The following is a 20,143-nucleotide window of genomic DNA, read 5'->3' on the forward strand; positions in this document are numbered from 1 at the left end:
CAGCTCCTCACGTTGTGGTGACCTCTGCAACCATAACATTATTTTCACTGCTGCTTCATAACTATTATGAATCATAACGTAAGTATTGTGTTTTCTGACGGTTGTAGGCAAGGGGTCAAAAAGCACAGGTTGAGAGCCGCTGCTTTAAAGTATCAATAATGTTGATACTAGCGTGCTAGAGAAATGGAAGGCATTATCTATGAGGATGTTATAAGTAAAAGAAATAGGTACATCTAGTTTTGTCACTCAAACACAGTACTTTAAAGTGTTCAGTATACACAACACTGTCATTTTAAACTTAAATCTTTGTTTAATCATAAAACTTAACATTTTCTGAAGGTGCACTTCTTTAAAAACTGTTGGGCACTTAGCTAATGTTTATACTGTCAGATAGCCGAGTCTATCAAATCCCATTTGTATGATTCAATGTTCATGGAATATCAGGATATTCGCTTTGTAACAAATGACAAAAGTGAGACACAGTCCATGCTCAAAGGTTTATAAATATGAAAGTCAGCTAAGATATACTGGAAGAAACTCCAGAGGCAGAAGACTATATCTAAAATATTTGCATGGAAGATTTCCTGTCACGTAGTGATGATGAAAGACCTAAGTAGGATGTAGAAGGAAGAGGATTTGTTTGGATGCTGTACGATGAGACTTGGGTGCAGAGATTGATTTGGTTTCTAGGATACAGTGAAAGATGATTTTCAATTGGTACTTCTCTGGGTACCAGAGTATTCTGGAGTGGAACAAAGAGGTTATGAAATTTTAAAACAAGACTTACAGGCCTGACTTTAATTTCCATAATTTAACATTTTTAGTTGCTACCACAGGGTCTGAGCATTGTTTTAGTTTCAGAAGAGAAGAATGCTTTAACGAGAGGTATGAGAGATGTAGGGAAAACAATACTGCAGACAGTGCCAGCAAGGAGTGCTGCAACAGAAGCAAAGTGTGAAAAGGAGACCACACAGCGGTGGAAGAGTCAACGGGCTGACTGACAGTTAACTGGGAAGGTGAGGCGGCATTTAAATGAATGTTGTCTGGCAAAAGCTGTTAGGAGAGTTATAGACATGAAGTTCCTTTTGAAGATGAACTCAAAATAACTTTAAGTAAAAGGGGAAATATATTGTAAAATATTTATTTAATAAAAATAGTTTTATAATCTATACAGAATTGAATAAAAAGTACAACAAATTATTTTCACGTCTTCATAAAAGTGCATACAATATAACCAGCGCATTGGGTCCAGCATTCTACAGATGTGGCCACATAGTAAGATGTGAACTTATCCTTGATTTAGACAGTAAGAAGGATCACATTAGATGCCCAAATAGTGAACTCAATGCCAAGGAAAGTCTGCTTTGGTAATGTGAACAATTTGACTGTACCACAACACATGTTACTTTAAAAACAACAACAACAACAACAACAAAGAATACAATTTCTCAAACACAAGCTTTCTTCTTGTTTTTGGGCAACCAATGTCCTACAGACCAAAAGGAAAGGCGGAGGAGAGAGGACAAACCACAGGACCGGAGGTTGCGACAGGGACCTTAGTTCTCCCTCTTCCTAGTGTTCTTTTCCAACTTTTCCCAGCTGCAAAGGAAGGTGCACGAAAATGACCTATTACCATCTCATTTCTTCTATGTCAGTTTTGCAGTTGTGTCTTCCCAGCACTTGTGCTTGAGCGAGGGTTTTCCACACACTCGTCAAGCTCGCTCCTGTCGAACATTTTCCCAATCTCGGTACTAGTAACACTGTTTCGCTTTGCCGTTCTTAAAAAGTCAACAGTCTAGTTAAAAAAGCACCTACCTAGGTTCTTTGCACAACAAGACAACAAAGTTGACTCTGAAATAGTTTTCACATCTCACAAATATTAGCATATAGAATACCATTCTTTCAAGTAATGAGGAAATGGAATAAATTTTAATTTAAGTAGCTCTGAAGACGATCTAACCTTAGGAATAAAGGCAGGTTTAAGGCCCAAAATGCAGGCATCAAGTCAATCCTAGTTTCAATCCCGATAAAATAATTAAAAAGAGGCTCAGTTTATGAAAAGGGCTACAGAATAATCCAATTCCTACTGACACCTTCATCTCAGATAAGAAAGCCAAGATAATATGAAAGGCATATGGAAATGAAGTTGTTTCAAAGGGAAAGAGTTAATTTTATTTTGGAAAGAAAAAGGTACACAAATATAAAATGTGCTGCCGTATTTCTAACCTGTACATGACTTTTCAGGTGGAATTAAGAGTCCTTCATATTGAAGTATCAGAGACAAGCAAACCTACCTTAAGTTTCCTGATTAGCTCTCCTCACTTACCAGCAGGCTTTAAAATTTGCCCTTTTCTAATGAAATGAGCTTCTCTGGGAAGCATATGAATAGTGCAAAAATGTACTTCTAAAGAAAGTTTCCAAAAATATACAGTGGTCAAACTGGGAAGCAAGAACATTCATACAATGAATTTTAAAAATAACATTAGAAATGGCACTCCTTAAAGGACAGCTCGTTAAACCCGAGCAACGTTGCCAGCGAGGAACAGTTGCCGTCTGCGGACACACACATGCACACAAGTAGCACTCAAGTTAGAATGAAGGTGGATGGGCCAAGTGCTGACGGAACGCACTTGTATCATGACTCCTAAAGCCCTGGCCCCACCAGGCCAAAGGTCTGGGGGCTGAGTGACAACTGTGACTATAGAACATCGCCCTCACATGCTAATCGAAGAACCAGCAGATGTGCCTCTTGATTACACTTGATTACTCAGTTTCCAAAATCATAGCTTTTTAATTAGAAAACGTTACTCTTAAATTAATGCTCATAAATAATCCATAAAAAAAAAAACTTCAGTTTTGGCTTCTCGCAGCAGTATGATGCTAACTCCGGGAATGCAAGGTATTAGTTGAGGAGCTGCTTTGAAGCCGTGAAATACACATTCATAAGTATTTCTCGGAACCATAGAGAGTTTAACTACATCCAGGCGGCTGCGGGGCGGAGTCCTTGCTTGGAAGCGGCAGCGTTTCGCCAGGCGGTGTGTTAGGAAGAGGCTGCTTCAGGGCTGGGGCTGGGCTCGTCCTCCTTTCTGCACTTCTTTATAATACTGATTGTACCATTGGTCAGGAAAACCAGAGAGATGGCTGCAAAGTAGCTGGCGTAAATCAGGAACTGCAAGAGAGAAAGAAAAGCAGTCACTCATAAGACGACCAACTAGAGATGAGTTGCTTTGTTACAGGCGTGTAAACATGCTCAACACCACTAAAGCTGTGTCCAGAGTTTCCCAATGAGACTTCAGAGACACTGCCATCTTACATGGGCGCCAGACACAATGGCAAAGAAGCAGTCTAGCAGGATGCTGCTGAAGCCGGGCTGCCTGAGTGTGAATCTTGACTCGGTCTCCTTCTAGTTGTAACCTGCATGAAGGTATTAAAGCTAGGGCTGGAGAGATGGCTCAGCAGCTAACAGCACTTGCTGTACAAACATGAGGAATGGAGTTTGGGTCCCAGTACCCATGTCAGTTGCCTCACAAAGGCTTCTAACTCCAGCTCCAAGGGATCCAACACTCTCTTCTGGCCTCTGACAGCATACTCATACATATGCACGCACACACACACACAATTTAAAAAAAATAAAATCAAGCCAAAAAAAATCCTAGATATTTAATCTCAGAGCCTTGACACATCTCCATAGTCAAATTTTAAACAATTCCTGTTTTACAGAGCTTATTGGGAGAAGTAAACAGGTCATGTATATCAAGGGTCATTAGTACAATGCTGATGGTATGGATACTATTTTTGTTGGTGTCAGTGCTGTTAGTGTTCTAAGTGAGCCCTGGTCTGTATCCTCACAGTGAGGGGGAGGTGTGCCTAAGAAATCAAGAGTCTTATTCCATGCCAGAAGAGGGTAGTATAAGGCCAAGCATATTCCACTACGGAATTCTTTTGAGGAAACTTTCTTACATGACTATAAAATATATGTGTGTATGTACATGTTGGTTGTGTGCATGTATGTAAACAACTTCATTTTTTTTCTTCTTCAAATAACTTATTAAATACTTACAGACAGGATTAAGTACAAAAATGTGGCCCTAAATCTGAGCCAGATCCTTTAAAACTGGACTGTATTTTGGTAGGACCGGCGTTACTGACTCATGGCGGCAAATTTCAGCATAATCCACAAAATGTTATTCTTCCATGTTTAAATAAGCCATTTTTTCTGATAATATGCTATTAAATTTTCTACTCCAAGAGTCAGCTATATTTCCTTTAACTGTAGTAGACTGGTAATCTTCCTCACAAAATTGGCAGGATGAATCTTTGTTCTTTACCCAAGAGAGCTTTTAGGCTAAAATGTTTACTTAAATCCTCTCTACCACACTGTTACTGAGTGTGTGATCTTAGACAAATCGTTTAGTACCTGACCTCAGACGCATTTACTTGATATTTACTACTGACATCTCTCCAGTCTGTAAAAGAACCAGGAGAGAGAAGCACCCAATACAAATATTTATTAGTTTTATTTCTCTTGTAGATTGCTTAATGAAAACAAAATTCATTGATGCTAACATGTTCAGTCTTTGTATCTAGGAAAAATTTACATATAAGCATGAAGTATTGAGTCATAATGGAAATTTCAGGAAAAAGAAAAAGGAGTCATTTGGCGGGATGTGGAGAGAGGCACTTCCTGATTCAGTTGTTCCCTTTACCAGCATACACTCACAAGCTATCAACACTACACAATTATAACACATAAGGCCATTTAGAATGATCCAGAATGGATGAAAACAGCCATTCTTTCAGCAATGTTTTCTCAATAGGCCATATGTTGAGATAATAATACTTATCAACACTAAGTCATTAACTTGGTATTTGGGTAAAGGAGGGAGGTGAGTTAAAGAGCTCTGAGGTGCCACGCAGCACGGCATCTCATATAGTACTTCAGGTGTACAGATTAAGAATGAGGGGCTGGAGAGATGGCTCATCAGTTAAGAGCACTGGCTGCTCCTCCAGAGGAGCTGGGTTCAATCCCCAGCACCCACCTGGCAGCTCACAACCATCTGTCACTCTAACTCTAGGGGATCAAGCGTCCCACAGGTTGAGAACCAATGCTCTAGAACCTCATCCAAAAGACAATGATTTTAGCATCCTCCTCAGGATGGAGCTAAGAGAGTAGGGAGATGGCCGGAGGAGGGAACTGTGGATCTGCTCAGAACGTTGGAACTTGTTTTCATAACCATGTCCCACTTCTGTCAGGAGCCCATGTGAACCATTGTCAGTGTTGACGAAGGGCGCTCACCTGAGTGGTAATGTCTAAGCCAAGGCCCCTGGCATCGACCACAATTAGTGTGAGCAGAGTCTGCAATGCCAGCGCAATGAAGGTGTTTACACCAAACACGAGGGCGTAACGCTCCATGCTGAGGTTCGCAGCAATCTGGAAGCTTTGGAAAGAAACACAGTGACTAGAGTACAGTTACCTCCTCCTGAATTGTTATACGTTTTTACTTCAAATGTGAACACAACCCCTTCTTTCCCCTGCTAATCCCCTTCCCAAAAATGTGGAACGTGTTGCTATCATACGACATCTGCAAACAAATGAAAATAACAGTATAAAAATACGAGAGAACAAATAAACCTTGCCTAAATACTTCCTGACGGGAAAATGTACAATGACTACAATACAATGCTTCTTCCAATTTGCCTCCTTTAAATAGAAATTTTAATTTTTTGGTTTGTGAAGAAATCCAGTTTATCCTGCCACAACTTTTCCTAATACTTCTCTGAGTTAAAATACATACGTTGCTATGGTGATGAGTACCATATAGATGATTCTGAAGACAACATAGGATGCATAGCACACCCAAATGTTCCCCACAGTGTCCATGACATATACTGCAGCAGCAATCAGGAGAGAACACAGGAATAAAGTCACTTCTCCCCAAGTTGACCAAGATATTTTTATATAACCAACTGCAAATACAGCACTAGCACCTGCAAAACAAAATACGGAATCTAGTTATTGACTACACCAACTCTAGGTCAACACGTTAAAAATGCAGCTTAGATTATTACATCTTTCTTTTTTTTTTAGATTATTACATCTTAAAAGCTTTAAACACAAATTAGGTAGCTCAAGAACATGGGGTTCCTTGAAACTCAAGCAGAGAACTTGGAACTTGGTGGAACAGCATGTTGACAGTGAGATGCCCCTGAATTAACATATGTGGCAGTTAGGCCGGAGAGGAGGACACAATCCCAGAGACATCGCCAAGGAAATAACTGCTTGCCTGATGCGCAGGCTGGAGTCACAGAAAACGACGGCATCTGGTTTGGCAACATGGCTGGGTGAGTCACCTCTCCTTCAGACCAAGAAGCAATCTAAGTGTATGCAAAACGGCCTCTCTTCCCTTTAGTGAAATGATGGTGGGAGCGCTTTCATTTAGAAGCACTTTCTGGGTGCCAGCCATAGCTAGTTAAGTGCTTATAGCTGTTATGTAGACTCTTCCAACAACCTTATGAAGCAGGGAAACAAACTGGAGACAGCGGACCCTGTTATCAAGGACACAGGCTCTGAAGCCACCATGCCCGAGCTACTATTTATATGCTATTAGTCAACTTATTAACATATTCAAGGTTCCAATGTAAAGTGACAATAACTCCAACGACCTCAGGAATTTTGGACTACAACTAATAGACATATTGTCTACAGAACAGTGTTCAGTACTTATTAACAATCAAGAGACATTAGCCACTGTCACGAACTATAGTCCACTGCTACTCAAAATCTCAACAAACACATGGATGTGAGACATCTTGGCAATTAGCACATTCCATTTCCGAGAATGGGTTTGTGAGTCATAGTCCTTTACCACTTGATTACATCCAAGTTTTCTCCTAAATTTGAAAAGCAGAGCCCAAAACAAACCATTCCTTTGGGAGGGGAGACTAACCCTGAGCACGGTGGGCTTCGCCAACTGTGGACTCGGCCTGCCCTTCTCCACTGCTTACCTAGCAAGGTTGAGACAGCTTCCACACCACCATTGTAGATGTCAGCATGCTGAAAGGGCATCACCTTCTCCCACAGTCCTTGTGTGTAGTTCACCACTTGGAAGTAGCCGCAGGTGGAGAGGGCCCACCACACGGACCAGCAGAGCAGAGGGCGGGAGGAGTAACAGATCAGGAAGTCATTCCACAGGACTTTGAACACGCGCAGCCGGTCTGGCTTGGGCTCCTCCTGCACAGCAAATGGAAACAGAGCTCCAACACCAAGGTGGCGATTGTGCAGGCCACTAGGCAAGCTCAGCTGTCTACCTCAGAGATTTCTTTTCTCCTTTGTAAAAACCAACTGCTGGTTTCACTCAAGTTAAATGTATATATTTGGAGGGCACAAAAGAGTGCGTTTTCAAGGACAGGAGCCCTGAAGCTACTACTGTTTACATTTGTGTGACCTTAGGCAAATGATTAACTACCCAGTTCCCACTGTTGAGTCACACGCACGTATCTAAACTTATTAGCAATTATGTTTCTATCCTTTCCGGTAGAGAGGAGAGATCACTTACAAGCCCACAGACGACATCTACAGCAAAGGGCCAAAGCTGTGTGATATCTACCACGAGTGGCGACACCAGTAACAACCACTGTGTGTGAAACGCCCACTCCAAATGCTCGTCTGAGAGCTTTACACTGCCCCATTTATAATCAAAATATCGATGCACCAATAAGGAAATAAAAGTCTGCCGCATTAATTAACTTGCTGAAGTACTAGAAGTTGAGTTTGGGGTTTTTTTTTCCCCCTTTAATACATTACACTGTGCTGCTACAGGTGGTACTATTAAACACTAAAGGAGAGACGTTTAAATGCACACCGGGTGTGCATTAAAAGTAAAGTTGCCAGTCTACACAGTACTTTCATGTAGAGAAAAATTGTTAAGCATGATTGAAACAGCAATCTCTATGCCCAGAGAGGGGTTTGATTTGAATTCTGTTTCATTTTACTATAGACACATTGTGATGTAGCCCGGGCTGCCCTTGGCCTTGAAGTCTTCCAGCCTTCATCTCTGGTTCAATGGGACAGCAGATGAGCGCCACCACACCAGGTGAAGTTTTACTGTTTTCAGTGCTGGGGATTTAAACCCGGAGCACTGGGTCACACATGGTAGGCCAGTGGTTTCCCACTGGCCCGAACTCTAGCCCTCCTGAAAGAAAAATCACTGGCTTTGGTGACTCCTCCCTCAGTGTCAGCCACCTTTGCCCTAAAGCAATAGGCTATCTCTAAACAGAACTCAATACACTAAGGTAATTCCAAGGCAAATAGACTATTGCTCTGACTCCTCCTATTTAATTTCCTCTTTCTGAAGTCAAGAAGAACCACCCATCTACCCGTCTGCTCGTTAATAAATATCATGACTGTGATTTAATTTGGTCACGAGTCTTGCTAGCTTAAACGGCTCTGCAATCCCCAACACCTAATATCCCGCCTTGCCTTCATGCTGTCTGCAGGAACAAGCAATGTTTTAAGGCCAGTCAGTGCAGCTGCCAAACCACTGGCCAGCCTGGGATGTCAGGAAACTAGCTGAAGCTAATTTCTCTCTCTGCCTTGAAGGGCTGTGCTTATAGGTGTGGACCACTACACCCAGTTCAAAATACTGATGTTTTGCACTGAAAAATAATCCATAAACTCCATTTAATAGGCAGTAACTTAATTATAGAAAGTAAATGAAATAGATTATAAAGGAATAAAATATTGCCCTGTAAAGTTTTCATTTCTATTATACGAAAGGCATACACACATTTGTATGTTATGGCTGTTATGAAAAATGCCCTTTCCTATATATTTCTTAAGAGTCCCACACCATAAAAACCCACTGTCCCACAGAAAGTATATAACTGTAACTAATGTTAACATTTAAAGTGTTTGCTTATATAACTATTAGATATATTGAGGTTAGCTAAGGCCACTGTAACACACTTGAAGCCAACCAGAAGAGCACCCATGTTTTCCCTACTGCATGTGATCCAGCACATGAACAGACCTCTCCCCCTGCCCCACACCCACTGTTGACTGTCCAGTGTCACTGAGCAAATTATGCCAGCATCAGCATTTCTTTAATACTTAATCCCTGGTCATTTTGACTACAGACGGTGCCCTGAGTAGTCAGAAATGAGTTCCATGGCAGGTGTGTCCCAGTCTGTAGAGGGGGACGAGGGCTCCTTGGGACAGACTTGCAACTAGTTACCTGAGTGAGGGCTTTATAGGCTGGGAAGGAACTACTAGGTTACCCTTAGGTACAGTCAAGGCCTGCATTCTCATTCAGTCTACAAAACCTGTAACTCAGTTTTAGACCCCCTAAGCAAGCCAGGGATGTTAATAAGCCAAACACATTTCAGGAAAGTCTGACCTGCTTCAAAGTGGCTGGAATGAATCTTGTCCTTATCCCTCACACCCTATAACCTGACAAACACAACACAACACACACACACACACACACACACACACACACACACACACACACACACACAACCTCTTTCGTATTAAAAAAAAAAATCAACTGGGAAGATAACTCATCTTTCTGGTTACAAAGAATGGGTGGATGGCTTTCAGTGCTGCACCCCTCAAGTCTGAGAGTCTTCCAATCATATCTTGAATTTTTCTGTTATTCGCTTCCTATCAATCATTTACTGTCCTTCTACAACAAAATAACAAAGTATCATTTGAAAAAAAAAACATGTATCACTTCTAGCATAGAAAAGGAAAATAATTTGTACCTTTAAATTCTTTGACCTTCAATCTAAAAGTTACAAGTAGACACAAATCACCACTGGATCATTCAAATACTCATTAGGCAGTCATTTTGTGTGTGTGTGTGTGTGTGTGTGTGTGTGTGTGTGTGTGTGTGTGTATAAATATTGAAAATATATATATATATATAATGCTATGCCTTTCCGACTTTGAGGATCAGGCTCTCTAGGGGAGAATAAATTGATTAACCCTTCCAGAAGCCAGTTTCATCTTAGTAAATGAACAGTCTGATGGGATGGGTTGCCTGTCTGTTTCACTGCCATTAGCCAAGGCCCAGAAGAGCAACCGCAAATTAAAGGCTCCACTCACCGGTTCCTCCGCAGGAGGCTCATCTAAATTTAGAGGGATTTTTGACTCAATGTCCTCCCATCCAGGAAGGTGGTTAGATGCCGGGGTATCAGTAACGATGCCACCATTTTGTACCTTGATGCCATTCACTCCCTGACAGGAGGAAGGAATGTGGTGAAAGAAGAGGCTTTTCTGTGGCATTGGCAGGAACCAAGCCACAGCAAAAGCGACAGAGACACAGGTGAGGGAGATGACGTTCAAGCTGAAGAGGGACCAGCCCGCCACGGAGACAAGGATTTGCCCGAGGACGGAGCCCACCGTGAAGCCCACCAAGGTGGCACTCCGACAGTAACTCGTGACTTTCTGGTACATGCCCAGGTCGACCACGGTGTAGATATAGGAGTAGTAGGCGATTTCAGTGGCCGTGGAGATGCCATAGAAGAACTCCAGGAACTGAACGGCCAGCAGCCCCTGGGCGTAGAGCAGCATGAACCACGTAACGATGAGGCTAAAGCCCTGGAGCAGAATGACGGGCTTGTAGCGGAGGTAGTCTGTGGCGAGGAACACGGGAAACAGCAGCACCAGGTAAGAGTATGTCCACACGGGATAAATTTCATTGAAGACCTGGTAAGAAAACAAACATAAAAGCTCATGAGTGATCAAGAGACCCAACAGACAAAAACCTATTCTTACAAAACAGCCTACTAATATCCCCGTACCAACCAAAGAAGCAGCGGCTACGGTGAATTCAGATAACTGCCTGCAATGGCCTTTCCTATCCCCTCGCCGTTATTTTTTTCGTAAGAAAAGCCTTTCCATGATCAAGAATCTTACTACATGGTCCAGGCTAGACTCAAAAGCACTATGTAGAACTGTTGACCCTCCTGTCTCAGCCTCCCACGTGCTGAGGTTCTAGGTACATCTCACTCATGCCCAGCACCTTTCAGGTTTCTGAGAGGTGGACCCAGCATTTGTCTGTTATACGCTGTACCAGCCAGCATACTGTTTGGAAGACACAAGGACCAATAAATGTTTTGGAAACAGGATCACTGTCAATTCTTCTTCTTACCACCACCACCCCCATCAATTCTTTTGTAATTTCAGTTCCATTACATGTTGTCTGATTAAGAGCTGCTCTTCAACTCAGAATGGATTAAGTACTAATAAGTTTGCTATCAACTGAACATAAATCAAAAAAATTTATTTGAGTTGGGGAGACGGTTCAGTTGATAAATGCTTGCCACGCAAGCACGAAGACCTGAGTTCAGATCCCCAATACCCATATAAAAAGTTATCTTAGCATTGAGGAGGAAGAGACAGGAGGTTCCCTGAGGCTTGCCAGACAGTTAGCTAACCTAGCCATTTTGGCTCAGTGAGAGATTCTGGATCAAAAATAGAGGAGATGCCAGGCGCAGTGTCTCACACCTTTAATCCCAGCACTCAGGGAGCCAGAGGCAGGCGGATAGCTGTGAGTTCAAGGCCAGTCTGGTCTACAAAGCAAATCCAGGACAGGCAAGGCTACACAGAGAAACCCTGTCTCAACATGCCCCGCCCCTCAAGTAGAGGTGAGAGTGACTGAGGAAGACATTCTACATTTATCTCAGGCTAAATGTGCAACCTCCCCCCCATTCCTGAATACAAAAACACACATCACACACAAATTTAAAAATGTATTTAGTTAAAAAAAAATGTATTTACTATCCATACCCTGCAGAACCTCACTGTGCAGCAGCTCTGTGCCCTGTTATCTTCCCTCATGAACAAATGGCTGGAAGGGCACTATGACTCACTGCTTCTCCATAGCATTAGAGCAAAACATCATTGCTAGCTCTGGAAAAGGTCAAAACCGAAACCAGAGTGTGGCACGTTGGGTGAGCACCGTTCTAACAGTGTCTATCGTAAAGCTGAACACGGTAAGCTGAGTAATTGTAGATAGGGGGGTTGTGCATAGGTAAGTTGTCCATTCCCCCGTAGAAATAAAGCTTTATCATCAGTACAAAAGGATACAATCTGCGCTGAACGACTGTCTGCTGTAAGAAGTAAAGGCCTGACTGACGATTTAGTTTTTCACAAGCCTGAAAACTAGAAGGCTGACCTGGAATAGGCTACTGGACTATATGAACAAGAGCCAGCTCAACCGTGAACCTCACTCCCTGGATAACAGCAGAAGGTCCTTCTTTTACAAGGAGCTCACCACTTAGCAAAGTACTGCCGGGTCACGTCAGCCTATGTTTGGTATTTGTTTTGTTGTTGTTGCTTTGGGTTTTGGAGTTGGGGGTCCTAGCTATGCAGTCGTTATCACTGGTCTGGAACTTGCTCTGTAGTATGGCCTTGAAATCTACACAATCATAGGAACTACGGAAGGGAGTCTTTGTCAAAGTGTGCACGTTCTAACAGACGAGAAACAAACTGTCCCGGAGTCCCTCTGCGAACCCTTATGCAGAGGTGAGGTAGGGCAAGTGGCTTCCTACAGATATTTTCAGTTGTGTTCCAACGAGCCCTTCCTTGCACTCCTTTACCCCTTGTCCCTCCAGACACTGTTCTCCTTCGTGTCTCTAAAGTTTGGCCGTCCCCTGTGTGCCTCGGCTTGCTTTTGTACCTTCGTGGAGCCCTTAGTGTGTCTTTCCCGACCACAAAGCTATTGGCCAGGGAACCTCTCCTGAGATTGTGGTCCAGGTGCACACCGAGCCACTGCTGGACCACACAGAAGAACGAAGCCCTGTCACCTGCAGCATCATGGCTGGAACCAGAAGACAACGCTTTAGGTTAAGCCACCCAGACACAGAACGACGAAATCCATGGTTGCTCTCACGCATGGAAGCCATAACAAACCAATACAAATACAGTACGGTGGTGCCCTCAGGCTGACGCGGTACAGGTAACGGGCCAGAGCGTAGCTGAGACAGCCATTCCACTATGCTCCGAAACGGCTGGAGTGAACAACAACAGCCGGTAATATCATTTATGACTAAGTAGAAGGGAGAAGCTCAGGGGCTCCCAACACGAGGAAACGGTGAAGGCGAATGCCGGTTGCTTGGCCTGTATCACTGAATCCTGTATGCACGTGCTGAAGTTATTACAGTAACAAATAAATACATACAATTAGTGTTAACGAAAAGTTTAAACCCTTCTCTATTGCTTCCTTCGGCATCCCCTCGTCTTTTGTTCCAGAGTTTTTGCTCAACTGTTCACTCCAGTAAAAAATGTTTATGATCGGCTGTGTAGCTTTCAGCAGAAGCTGTCCTTAATTAATTGCTAAAGTCCCATTGCACAAGTCCCATCCTTTGTCATTAAAGGGCATGCTGGTGCACGCCTGTAGACTGAGGCAGGAGGACCACTAACTAGTTCAGGCCAGTTTGGTAGCATAGTAAGACCTTGTTTCAAAATAAACAAATAACTCTCATGAGGTTAATGCCACATTAACACAAACCCACAATTTAGATAATTGAAGATGAGGAAAAGTAATACTACCAGGCTTGCATATCAACTAAATGTGGTGAGGGACGGGGCAGGTGGAGCACAGGGGACCAGACAGGTCACCGCTAACTCCCTCTAATTAAGAGACCTGTGTTTTTTCCTCCAAGGAACATCAGACAAGAAAAAAAAAAGGCTCCTTTCCCACTGTGAGTGCCATAGCCACTTGTCTCCAACACACTACACTGTGAACCTTATCTTAATTATTTCCCGCTAATCCAAACAGTCCTAAGAAGTAAACTTGGTGTTAGAGAAGGCTAAATCATACCAGGAGACCACAGGATTGGCAGAGAAGATCCAAACCAGATATTCCCAAATCCCCCACACCAAAACATCTACTTTCTTTCTTCTATTAGAAAACTGTTATCGACTCAGAATGTCCCACGTTTGCTTCCAAAGCCTGAGGAAGTTATGCCATCTCTGTGGAGGTACCATGACAGGGATTCCTAGAGAGAGGGAGGCCACAGAGTCTCCAGAACCCGGCCTCAAAGGACACCCATTATAAACATCTCTGGTAGAGAATTCTTAACACCAGAAGACATTCCTTTAATAGGTATTTTGGCTCTTGAAGGGCAACTTCTCACAGGCCAAAACAGACAAATGACATCCCCTTATTAGCTGCGCATTAGCTAACTTCCCATCTCAGGTAAACTCTGCCGTGTGATCAAAGGGAATCGATTTGTTCTATTCATAGCGCCTTTCACAACTTTGGGCAGAACTTGACTGTGTGCATTTTCTTCTGAGATGTATGTCACAGGAAAGTAAAGCGTTCAGTTTTAAACCAACTTACATTTTGACTTATTTAAGAAAACTGTGTTGGGAGTTCTGCTACCCTGCATAATGAATGTGTGTTTGCATAGCACTACTGAATCTGTGTAAAGGTGACAAAGAAAAAGAAACTGGACCCATAGATTCAAGAGTTCTGAACCAAATAAGAAAGAAGCATGTGTGCACACAAATTTAGAAACCGGAAATGGCAAACACGGTGGGCCTGGACCGATGAAGAAGACACAAAAGGCGCATACACACACACACACACACACACACACACACACACACACACACACACACTCCCAAGCAGAGATCATGCATTTGAGTATTGGATCACACATGAATTGGTGACTATGGTAGGTTTAGGACTGGCATGTGAATGAAGCCTGGGTGTACCAAAAGGGCAAAAGGAATCTGCAAGACCCACACTACCCGGCAGAACGTGTGGAAAGGTTTTACAAGTCAAAGAAAAGTCAAAACCACATCCCACCAAGAAAAGATAGAACCAGTTTTTAGAGATAGAGTTCTGTTGGCTATGATGATAAACACCTGTAACCCAGACACCCCACAGGCTGAGGCAGGAGGATCGCAAGCTTAGGAATACTCTGGGCAACTTAATAAGAACATCCCTAAAAATGGTCAATGGGACTAGAGAGGGCTCAATGTTTAGGAGTACCTGCTGCTCTTCCAGAGGAAAGGGGCTCAGTTGTCAGCATTTACGTCAGTTGGTTCATATACACCTGTAACTCCAGCTACAAGGGAGCCAACGAACTCTTCTGGCCTCCATAGGCGCGTGCGCGCTCACACACAAACACAAACACACACACACACACACACACACACACGGCAAACATTCAAGCAAACATGCATATAAATACAAAATTAAAAACTAAATAAATAAAAGTCTGGAAATGTAGCTCAGTAATACAGTGCTTCCATAGCAGGCAGAAGGAGCCCTGGAGTCAGTTCCTAGCACAATAAATAAATAAATAAATAAATAAATAAATAAATAACTCTTATTAATGTTTGGTTTTCAATGATTGGGATACAGTCCAGTTATAACCTGCCTCGATCTTTTAAAGTGGTAAGTTTATAAAAATTAATGTTCTCCCTAAAATTCTATAAAAATAATCTTTAGAACAGAAATGGAGAGGTGAAGTTCTGCCCTCGGGTCTCAGGGCAAACTTCACTGCAAATGTCACTGACTATAACCTAGGCCTTATGTTGCTTAAAAGTCACGCAGTGTTTTGTTTAACTGTCCATTGCTGAAAGCAAGAAGCACACACTCATGACAGACAACAGCTTTTCTACCTCAGCGACGAAGTTTTTGTTTTCTTTTAAATGTAGGATTCTCCATAGGGAAAGAGGGGACAAAACTAGCATAAGCAACAAAATCAGCCGTGACCCCAAGACCTCACATTCCAGATCACTAGATTTCTCTTCAAATCCCCTTGCCCTGACACATATACACTAAGAGACGCATCCTTGACTTGTCCTACAAGGATCAAGTATTTACTGGGTCCAGCACCAGGCTATATTCCTATTCCCCCCCTAAACATAGGTAAGGCCTTCTGATAAGGCAAGGCATGTGACTGTGACGAGCAGCAGCAGCAGCAGCTCTCAATCCAGGTCCCATGACAAAACAGATCACTTTTCAAGTACCAACCCAGACAGCATGTGTCTCCTCACATGCTTCGGTGCACACACTGCATACGCAGGGCAGTTTGTGTGTAACTTTAATCTGCTCGCTCACCAAGTCATGTCCGCCTCAGTGTCTACACTGCAGCTTTGGCGGTCATTCTGGCTCTCCAGGATCATGCTTTCCTATAACCACACAGTGATCTCCTTCTTGGAAAAAAAATCATTCTGTTCAGAACTCTTTTATATTTCCCTTTTACAGTTGGCTTTAACCAGTACCAAAATACATATGGACAATGAATAACTGTCAGGTGATCCTCAGAGCAGGAAACACGAGCTAACACTTGGGTAAAAGTCGGCTGTACATCCAGGAACCAACACTGACTCTCACTTCTTTCTCAAGTGACCTTGGATGGAGGCACACTGCAGTGACAAACTGGACTCCGAGTAATCATATCCTGCCAGTCTGAAACGAGTCTGGTAGTGTCACCTCTTGTTCTGACCTGTTATGCACTTTACTGAGCTAGTTGCTCCCCAAAAGAGATGACTAGCAATGCCAGGAAGGCTTGCATGGGAGGAAAATATTTTACAGCAAGGCGGGCTGGTCAGCGAGGTGGTAAGGAAGGAAAGAGGAGCAGGAAAAAGGTGGCAATTACCCAGTGTCCACTCAGCTGGCAGTAGGGAAAGCCATCAGACCTTAGTTTCACCCTTTTGGGTTCTCAAGGAAAGGGTACGGAAGCAGCATTGGCTTAATTTCTTTCTCAGTCTATATACTCTTCTGCCAAAACCAAGTGCTGGGACAATGTAGGGGTTTTGGTTTGGTTTGGGTTTTGTTTTGTTTGGTTGGGTTTGGTTTTTCAAGACAGTGGTTCTCTGTGTAGCCCTGGCTATCTTGGACCACTTTGTAGACCAGGCTGGCCTCGAACTCACGGAGATCTATCTGCCTCTGCCTCTGCTTCCTCCTATAGTGATAGAATTACAGGCCAGCACTACCATGCCAGGAGACAACGTGTTTTAGTAAGAGGAGTTAGGTACATTTCTAAAATACACTACACTTCTGCTGCGCTGTGCTTACAAATTTTTGTCTTGAGTAAATGAACGTACATCAGTTCTTGATCGTGGACCATGTGTTCCACAGCCCACAAAAACTTCACCTGTATGGAACAAAACCTGTCAGTGAAGCGCAATTCACAATACAAGAACAACCAAGTGCCAATTCTGTGATACCATTTTTTTTTCAGCCCAGAGATGTCTGTCTGAGGGGGCAGGATATCTTTTTTGGACACAATCTCACCTAATTAAACAAGCCAAATTCAGATGGTGTACTATTGTCCTGTATTGTCCTTATGGATAGAGCATACGTATCTTGTCAACGGGGTGGCGCATGCCTTTAATCCCAGCACTCGGGAGACAGAGGCAGGAGGCTCACTCTGAGTTCGAGGCCAGCCTGGTCTACAAAGTGAGTCCAGAACAGCCAAGGCTACATAGAGAAACCCTGTCTCAAAAAACCGAAGAGGAGGAGGAGGAGGAGGAGGAGGAAGAAACCAAGAAGAGGAAAAGAGGGTACCCTTTCACAAAAACAATGTCAACTAACATAATACATACATACATACATACATACATACATACATACATACATACATACATACTCTATCCAAAGTAGAGCTTACTTTTTTCCTTATCCATTCACTGTCCCCGGCACCTCCCGCAGGACGTGTCCGGGCAGAACTGGGTTATGCCACTATACAGCACCATCACACAATATGGCCTGAAACACATGCACGCGGCCTGCGGCCCCTCTTGCTTAGTCCCACATGGAGCGGGCCTGAAACTTAAAGAGTAAGGCAACCCAGGGTTCGAAGTGCTTTTCCAAGCGGGCAGAAATCCGATCAAATATCTGCGTAGCCGGGTCGGGGACTCCACCCCAGGCCCTCCTCTGACACGCATCGAGCTTGGCCTCCCCCTCCCTGCCGCGCCGCGCCTACCTGTCTCTGAGTCAGGTTCTTGTCCGGCCCCAGCAAATAGGGCGTGAGGAAGGGCTCCGATGGCCGGAGGTTTGCGAAGAAGCCATAGGCGCAGAGCAGCGCGGTCGGCAGGAACCAGCACTCGCGGGGGACACGCGCCGTACGCAGAAGCATCGTGGCCGCCGCCGCCGCCGCTCGTCTGGACACCCGGGCGGGCACATCCATCCTGGGCGCGAGGGGCTGGACGCGAACACGGCGCCCCTCCTCCCTCCCGGCCAACTGGAGCGGGCTCCAGCCGCGGCCCGCCGCGGGCACCTGTAACCGCGCGCGACGCCGCCTCGCGCCAGGGTCAGGGTGATCGGTGTCACCGCCCCCTCCCGCCGCCACCCGCAGAACGCCGGTTCCCCGTGTCTGCTGGGTGCTGGGCCCTGCCTACCGCCTAGCGCGCCGCAGGGGGCACACAAGCCACGCCCATAGCCACGCCCCCGCCACGCCCCCTCTGGACCAGGGCCAGTCTCCCTGCTTCCTCTATTGGTCAGGGACTCGCAAGATGGGAAAGACGGCGAGGGCGGCGCTCCGGGCTTCTGACGTGAAGGCACTCTGGGACGGTTAAGGACCGTGTCTAGACACTGTAGCAGGGAAACTACGCACCTGAACGCTCACACCCCCGCGTCCCGGCCGGCTCGATCACCCCGCGTTTTCTGATCACGAGTCAAGAAGGCTCCCTTGAGCGGGATCCCCGGATGTGCACTTCCGCACAGTGAGCCTTGCTGGGTCTTACCCGCCCGCCGTCCTCCTCGCGGAGGACGCAGTGACCCCAGGCTTGCAAAGCTTTAACCTTGAGGTGGGAGAATGCGATCCATGGCCTCCAACAGTTTTGTTGCTCTTTTGTTTTTTTTTTTAATATTTAATTCATCTGCCGTAGAAAGACGCTAGCCCGGGATCTGAGCTCCCCAGGCTTGTATTATAGACAGAAAGAAAGCGGGAATGTCGGAGTTAGTCACCAAGAGGATTTTGCTTTATTTAGTCACTTTTTGTTCGCAGGATACAAAGAACCATTGACTACAGTGTACCTTATGTAAAGGAGATCTCCTTAAAGGCCAAGGCCCTAAAATAGGCCCAAAGTTCCAGGAAGTCTGCAGCTCACGAAATACCCCGAGCTTGCAAAAGTCAAAGCATCTAAACCCCACCCCATCCCACACTGGGAGTTGCTTGACCTATCTCCCACCTCACCGTTTGAAGAAAAACATCTTATCCATCCAACTAGACAGGCTCTGCTCACACACAGTCTGTCATTCGCCAAGGAAACCCAGCACTCCCCCTTCCCCACTCTCTGTTTCAAAATCTGAAAATGTGGCTCAGACCGCTCAGGGCTGGCTCTCCGGCACCTCTGGTCACAGTGACTACCTCCGCCCCCCCGCGCCCCCCCTCCCCCGCCCCCTCTGGTCTTGAGATTCCTCTCTCAGATCAACAACGTCTGCTGTTGTTAGTGAAGGCGAGCTGAGGTTTTTTTCATTCTTTGATTTCGCCTAGGTCACTGCGTCCTCGGGGGGCGCGGGGGGGGGGGGAGGAGGAGGGCGGACTAGCCCTCTGAGGGCTGGCGGGTAAGACTGAGCAGGCTCACTGTGCGGAAGTACACATCCCAGGTTCCCGCGCAAGGGAGCAGTCCTGAAGCGCTATTGGTTCTAAGGTGAATGGACCATCTGAAATCACTAAAGCAACCAAGAACATTTCTTTAAAAATAAAACGAGGCAACAAAAGCGCAGTTTCTTGACGAAGTTTTTCAAGGGCAAAGCGTGACAGGAATTCCGCCCCCGTGCTTTCTTTCATTGCCCTCTGTATGACTTTTTTGTCCTAATATATACCAAATATAATATACCTAATATATACCAAATATAATATACCAAAATATGTGAGGTGTGAGTGGATCAAATTGCAAAAATGCAGGGTGTGGTGTTGACACTTCTCAAGGAGTCTTCTTAAGAAATGGTCTGGGAAGACTTCATGTCTTCTACCCTCCAGAGATTATGTAAAGTGTGATGACAACAGTTTGTAGGCTAAGAGAAAGCGTGTTTGTGTGCTATGTTTAAATTTTCTAGGCTCAGTTTACTATCTATTAGCATCGGTAGTTGTAACCCACTTAAAGTCAAAAGCTCTCAATAACAAGAGCACTAAGGCCTAAAAGTTTGAGAATGTTTGGTTTGTTAAATAC

The 20,143-nt window shown here is 44.5% G+C and overlaps 1 protein-coding gene across 1 annotated transcript; it reads right to left on the reverse strand.

Moving 5' to 3' along the window:
• Window positions 1–1,125: 1,125 nt before the first annotated feature.
• On the reverse strand, window positions 1,126–18,373 carry SLC19A2 (solute carrier family 19 member 2). Its single transcript, XM_084754906.1, has 6 exons — window positions 17,953–18,373; window positions 10,106–10,708; window positions 7,006–7,231; window positions 5,796–5,988; window positions 5,297–5,438; window positions 1,126–3,169 (listed from the first exon to the last, which is right to left on the reverse strand). Exons 1-6 carry the CDS (start codon window positions 18,154–18,156, stop codon window positions 3,041–3,043), a joined length of 1,497 nt encoding a protein of 498 aa, XP_084611032.1. The 5' UTR covers window positions 18,157–18,373; the 3' UTR covers window positions 1,126–3,040.
• Between the last annotated feature and the right edge of the window lie 1,770 nt (window positions 18,374–20,143).

Source organism: Acomys minous, assembly GCF_964271855.1.
Source record: "Acomys minous genome assembly, chromosome: 1".
Lineage (NCBI taxonomy): Eukaryota > Metazoa > Chordata > Mammalia > Rodentia > Muridae > Acomys > Acomys minous.